This window comes from Rhamphochromis sp. 'chilingali' (assembly GCF_963969265.1).
Source record: "Rhamphochromis sp. 'chilingali' genome assembly, chromosome: 22".
Lineage (NCBI taxonomy): Eukaryota > Metazoa > Chordata > Actinopteri > Cichliformes > Cichlidae > Rhamphochromis > Rhamphochromis sp. 'chilingali'.
Genome location: NC_137950.1, coordinates 12923600 through 12930616, shown reverse-complemented (window position 1 = coordinate 12930616; position 7017 = coordinate 12923600). Strand labels below are relative to the sequence as shown.

General features: G+C 43.1%; 1 protein-coding gene across 1 annotated transcript; it reads right to left on the bottom strand.

Moving 5' to 3' along the window:
- Positions 1-7017, bottom strand: telo2 (TEL2, telomere maintenance 2, homolog). Its single transcript, XM_080872524.1, has 20 exons — positions 6321-7017; positions 5965-6242; positions 5794-5862; positions 5224-5371; positions 5016-5118; positions 4872-4940; positions 4613-4754; positions 4130-4266; positions 3931-4016; positions 3623-3724; positions 3411-3499; positions 3225-3316; positions 3003-3119; positions 2846-2917; positions 2582-2752; positions 2411-2502; positions 2231-2330; positions 2090-2154; positions 1875-1990; positions 1-1525 (listed from the first exon to the last, which is right to left on the bottom strand). Exons 1-20 carry the CDS (start codon positions 6659-6661, stop codon positions 1404-1406), a joined length of 2511 nt encoding a protein of 836 aa, XP_080728650.1. The 5' UTR covers positions 6662-7017; the 3' UTR covers positions 1-1403.

Below are 7017 nucleotides of genomic sequence, written 5' to 3'. Positions count from 1 at the left end.
AATAAAGAAATTTGCAGACTTGCACAGAGATGGTAAAATTATGACTGATAATGGAGATGAATACAACAGACGACGAGGACAGGGAGGAACAGGGGTTTAAATGCACCAAGGAGACAGTCAGAGGGAACTCGGGACATCTGGAGACATTTAAGGATGCAGGGACCGACAGAGACAGGGAAGAAGTCTCATCGTGACGAGTACAGTTTACCTTGCCTGGATGGGCAGCTCTCTGGGTGCTCAGCACCCCCAAAGCTCTGATCTCAACTTAACAGAGCTGCTTTTTAGTTGCTGAAGACAAAACTGAGAGAGTAACCCACAAATAAGCAGCAGCTGTTTGGCAATGGAATCGGGGAAAGGATTTTCATCCAAGTATTAAAAACAGTCCTTATATCTTAAATCGTTAGTTTGTCTGGTTACTTATATAAAAGCCAGCTAATGTCATATTCATTTGAATTAAAGCTGAAAGTCTGCACTTCAGTCATATAGTTTGAATTGAATCTACTGAGTAGTGGCGTGCACAGGTAAACCCACAAAATAACAAATGCCTCTATTCAAAAACTTAAAGACCAAACTACATATTGTTAGTTTTTGTCAAAACCTAGGCATATTTAATTTTTATTTCCTTGTTTAGCACTAGTATATTTATACATGGCAAAACACTGAAATCCCAATCATTTCCCATCGTCATCAGATTTAATTATTTGAAAAAAACAAAACAAAACCCTACACTTTCTCTCAATAAAAATAAATTTAGAATCTTTTTAATGTACAAAACTGTCAGTGTAACCTTTAGATAGAACAAGGAATACAGTTGTCTGAATTATAAAACATTTTAACTTTTTAACAATGAAAATAATTAATGTAATTAACCATATGAATTCAAACAGACTAATAAAAAAGACGTTGTAGTTTCATTTTATCAGACAATGCAGTGGTGGACTTTCCTCTGACCATGACAACAGGAAGTACTAATAGTATTTCCATTATTTGTCAGAGTGATATTCATGTGAATGTTCACAGGATGTCCTCTGCAAACAAACAACCAAAGTACAGAGAGTACCCATACAGGAAAGAAGCAGAGAAAGGATATCCTCATAGCAAAATATTTTAATACATTTTAAACATTTTTTTTATTTAAGGAAAACTTCATCTTCCATCTAATATTTCATTTGGTTTGTAAATCGGACACTGAATACACAAACCAGCGTATGTGCCATTAGTGCATGTGTGAGAAGATGTTTTCTGGTTGGCACTATGCTGCAGGATATTTTTTTAAAAAAGCAGCACCTGCAGTAAGTAGGATTCATGCCTGAGCTAAAGGAACATCTACATTAAAGACACATTTCTCTTCATGTGTGGGTTTTCACACACCCAGAATGTCATTGTGCATTGCTGACGTTGTGTCACGTCTCCACAGTCGGCGCTTGTGGATCCTGTAGCTGCTTCTTCAAGCTCTTATCCAGCAGCACCAGGCTCTGCACCGCCAGACTCCTGCAATCTGCATCCGGGTCTCCTTCAGCAACATCTGTGGACAGTAACATTATTATTATTAGTAGTAGTATTGACAATTTGCAACCTGTAAAACGGAAGTTGTGACCCCTCTGACCTGTATCACTCAGCTCTGAGTTTTATTCCCATTGGGATAAAAAAAAAAGAAAAAAAGAAAAGCCAATCAAATCACGGACACCCCTGTATTACAGGACATCCTGGTTCCTCATCAGCTTCCCAGAAATGTCCAGTCCAGCTGTGAATGACTGTGCACTATCTTTTTGTGTGTTTGTAAAGACAGATTGCTGACAGTTATCAGGTGCAGGTGTGGCATCGGGCTTTTTCTTTTCTGTCATTAAAATGTCACACCACATTTTTTTTAATACCTGCCAGCCAAGACCTGGTCTCAAACAGCTGATCACTGATGTCCACCAGCAGGTTCTGACTGGGCATGCTCAGAAACACAGAGCAAACAGCGAAGAGGACGCCTCGTCTCACCATCCTTTAACACACAGAATTCAGGTTAGATGACAACAAAGGTCCACAGATATTATTCTGTGTTACACTACAGAGACAAACAGAGATAATGAATCACACATACTGGTCAGCATGGTACCGCACTGCCCACACAAAGTCCAGCAAAGCGCAGCCCATCTGTGCGGCTATCTGAAGCAAAATAACAGAGGCATTGTAAAACAAATACAGCATCTATAATAGGCCAGAGAAGGAGAAATTCATGTACCGGTGCATTGACTGCTAGATGCATAAAGAGGCCCAAAGTGTGGATCAGCCTGCCCAGTACCAGGTGGTCACTGCCCAACAGGTCAAAGGTCACCTGAGGCCTAGCAGGAAGGTATCATGTATTAAACAAATGTTCTCTTACAGCTGAGTTCATGGATTTGAAAACAAGAATCATGCTTACTTGTCATAGTTTTTAAGCAGAGGGAAAAAGAAGTGCCCGGCAACAGGGGCGTAGCGGTTTGGTGTTGCCTTAGTAACAGGTTGGTTGACTTTCTGTGGCAAAAACACACAAAATTACTTTTCAGAGTGAGCTTGCACTCAAATTCCAAATCACAAGAGAGACTGGAAGTACCTTAGTGAGGCGTTTTGTCTTGCTTTGGATTCGCTTTTCTACCACCTGTTGCCAGTGAACAGGGTTGTCACCGAGGTATGGAGTCGACTCAGCTGTTGTAGCAGAGCTTATGGATGCAGCTTTCTTTTCAGTGACTGGTTTAGAGAGCTCCTGAGCTGCTAAGGCAAGAACCTGTGATATCAAATAATGGAGGCCATAATTACATGATATGTAGCAATGATCAAAGACCATCACGCAGATAACCACTATGACCTCTCGTTTTACCTCCAAGATATCAAGTCTCTGGCGCAGACTGTAGTTCAAGGAGTAAAACTCTGTGGTTAAATAGTGAGCCACCTACCAAAGGACACAGAAATACAGTTTGGTTATGAGTGAAAGTTTGTGGAGCTGTGTGTAGTTTGTTAAGAGAAGGCAAACATACAGGAATACAGTCAGTGACAGTGAGAGCCACCATCGTCGCCTGCCTGAGGTACAGGAAGCCGTTAATGTTGTATTTGTCGTCCATATGAAGGAGGACTTTGGACATCTGGACACTGATCTGAAAACAAGAATGAAAACACCTACATTATAACATCAATTCATTTTACCCCTATCTTCCAGAGGAAATATTCAAATCTTAGAGCCTCTCTTATTCCCGTCGTACCTCTCTGGCTGCAAAACTGTTCTTCCGCACCAAACTCTCAGCAGCTTTCAAAGCAAGCTCCACGCGCACTGGGTCCTCAGAGGATATTAAAACTAGATAAGTTTGAAACATGAGGACATGCTGGAGTGAGAATACGACACAGGTGATCACATAAGGCAAACAGGGATGAGATGGGTGAAGTCATACTTTCCAGGCAGTCTCGTAGGTAGCGAGGCGGGGTCGCCTTACTGATCTCCTGATCTCCAGACATATCGTACGGAGTGAGCTCATCGTCACTGGAGTGATAAAAGGTTAATCGTGCACTTTTATATATGCTCTAAACATGTAAAAGTTGGGTTTTTAAAAAAAAAAAAAAAAAATCTTTAAAGGATGTCATTCTTACTGAATGCTTGACATACCTATCGAGATCAGAGTCTGGATCCGTTTTTAATGCCTGAGCTCCTGATGTAGTTTGCGATGCATTCTGAGCTGACTCAGCTGTCTCTTGAGGACCGTCAGCTCTGGAGATGACAGATGACACAATATTTTTGCATTTGTATTTAATACATATTGCATACATTTAAGATGAATCAGATCATTTTTAAAATTTTAGGTAAAACATTTCAGGATCCTTAAAAAATAATATTCTCATCACTTAGCAAGTCAGCTGATTGGCAGTTTCATCTTTTTACATCTTTAAGCAGAAGTGACAGGGAGTACGACCTACCTATTTACGGGCTCAGCCTCTGGTTCGTCACAGGCGCCGGGAGCCAACAGAGACAGCAGCTCACGAGTCTCTTCGTCCTGATCGTACTAGAACACGACACAGCATCACCTCACACACGAGCCTCACAGTCCAGTACAAACAATGACAGGCTGCCTCGTGGTGGCTTGTTATATTTGCTCCTGCTATAAATGAACCGTACCTCAAATTTAAGCTTGGTTCCATTGATATCCATGCGGGAGCTCAGGTACTCTCCAATCACCATCCCCATATGCCTGATCCGCACCACGTTGCTGTCAAGGTGGGTCTGCATGCCGCCAAGCATACACTGAAGTAACTCTGAGAGAGACGGATTCAACCGGTCAGTGTAACTGACTTCAGTTTAATCAAGTATTTTATTACTTCAGTAGCTGTTTTGTAGTATCTGATTAGTATCAGTAGTAATTTTACTGCTGAAAACTCTGACTGATTTTTATTTAATGTGCACAAATATGAAGATGTAAAAATATATAACTAATAAATCATCTAGTAAGGGTCATGCAGAAGCTCCAGAATAGTTAATAATGGAGTTTGAAGTGATCTTATGCTCCGTGAGGTCTTTCTTAATTAAAAAACAAACAAAAACAGACCAACAGTCAGGGTTTATTTCATCCTCAGGGGCACAAAGCAGAAGGCTTTGTTATACCTGAGCGCAGCTCCTGTATCTCAGAGTCTTTCAGCAGGCTCACACTCAGCAGGAGGGCTTTGCTGACGTATAACTGCTGCTCCAGAGGCGTGTGTTTCACTGCGCTGGAGTTAGCCCAGGCCTGGGACACAGACCGTAAAACCTGAAAACACCAAAATCATTAACTAACACATTAGCACAGCTGAGTGAGGGTGTGAAGTGGTTATTTATATTCTAATATGTTTATAATATTAGGCTGCTTAACTTCACGTCCACCCACCTGGATAAGAAGAGGTCTGCGATCCCTGTCTGCTGCGAGGTAACCAAGAATAATTCTCAGAACACGAGTCTAGGAAAAGAGCCGCAGATTAAAGCACGATATTCATAACACATATAACTGTCAGGGAGGAAGTTACTGTAGTACCTCATACTTATATTGCAGTAACAGAAGTTTATGAGTGATGACAAACTGAGCCTTTTTATTTGTCAGCACTAGGTTTCCGATGATCCTGCCCAGTGCGTCCGGCCTGAAGAAACAAAAACACAACAAACGTGCGCCATTAAACACAGATCTGACAGCTGGATAAAATAAAAAGATTTTCCCAGATTCTCTGAATCTGCAACAGTCTCACCCACTAACAGCCTGCACCAGCCCAGTGAGCACGCTCTCCATCCATCGCTGGGGAACATTTTCCAGCAGCTTCCAGCAAACCCTCTGCCACACCATGTCTGAGCGCGTGCACGCGGACAGACGAGGAGCCATCACAGCCAAGACCGAACCTGCAGCAGGACAAAAGTGAAGAAAAAAAAAATGAGAATGGTCTGAATTTATACAAGTTCTGATGGCAAAAGAGAGCAAAGCTAGTAGTAGCAAAGTGCATTTAATAAAGTAGCTGGGGAGTATAAGTAATAACAGGATGTTCTGACAGCAAAAGACATGCAGGAGGTTGTGGCACAATGGGAGGACACACTGCAGAGGTTTGCAAAGTGTGGGGAGCAGAGCCACTGGAAAACTAGGTGAAAAATAAACTGATATTTTTATTTTAGGAAAAATAAGTTTTCTAATGCGCTGATCTTTATTTAATTTAGCGTGAGTATGAATTTTTTTCAGGTTCTGAAGGCTGGCTTTCAACCTGAAAAAGCTTAAGGACTCCTGCAGTACAGAGACAAACAACTATAACCAAATACATCCTTAAACTCACCGCCGTGCCCCTGGATACACACTTTTCCAAGTGTTTGAGCCACAAAAGTCAAATTACAGTCCGTTCCAGCTACAAATTACAAACACACAGAATGAGAGATTACGATGTCTCCTGGCACACACTGTAGTATTCCTAATAATGTGTCATCATTGCTTTACAGATGCCCTTCACCTCTGAGTGCCTGGCAGGTGTGCTCCAGGGCAGTGAGCATTTCTGTGGCCAGCAGTGGGTAGTACTGCTGAGGACGGAAAAGAGCTCTGTTGTTTAGCTGTAGCTTGTTCGCGGTAATGTCTGGCAACGCGCTAATACGCCCCAGCAGCGTCTCTCTGAGCTGCTGCGAGTCAGAGGGCGCTGCCTCCAGACAGTAGGACCAGAGCAGCTCAGCCAGGCGACCACGCTGAAGGAACTTCTCAGTGATGCTGACCACGTGGTCCAGATTTGAGGTGGGTCTGCAGGGGCGAGACACAGGCATTAAGGTTATTAAAGAAGATGATGATGATAAGCACGTCACACCCAGCACCACCCACCTCAGCTCTCCTATTGCATCCATCAGCACCAGGAGCGCCTGCTCTGGAGGTCCTGCGAGGAAGAGGCCGTCCCACAGCTCTGCGCGCTGGGCTGCTGTCAGCTGGTGTAACCAGTCAGCCTGAATGTTGCTGACCAGCAGCTGCAGAGCGGAAGAGTAGTGAGCTCTCCTGAACTCTGCACGCTCAGCTGAGGTGGCTGTGCTGTCCGGTCCTTCATCCAAGTAGGAGTGGAGTGTCCGAAGAGCCGTAATGATGTCTGAGCTGTCCGTGGATGACTTGAGTGTGCGGAAACACCGGGTCACCGTTAGTCGCACGTCAGTATTTGTAGTTAGCGACTCCATTTTTTTTATAACGGTATTATAACGACAAGCAGCAGTGTTTCTACCAAGGTCTAGCCTCCAACTTACTAAGAAAAGTAGAGAAATAAAAACTTGTGCTACAAAGTATGAAGTCTAGTAGAGTCCCATATGTTGAATGGGTTAGCTTCAGCTGTTAGCTTGTCAAGCTGATGTGCAGCCGCACATTTTTATAACGACACGAGCTTTCATGAGCACGATTTACACTCACAGTAAAATGAGGACTTTATTTTCAGGGGAAATTATCCGTCCCCACGGACAGCTGTGGATTCAGCGAGAGAATCATGCCGCCGTAGCTGTTTGCGATTCCGAGAGTGCAGCACCAAAATACGCTCGTGGTG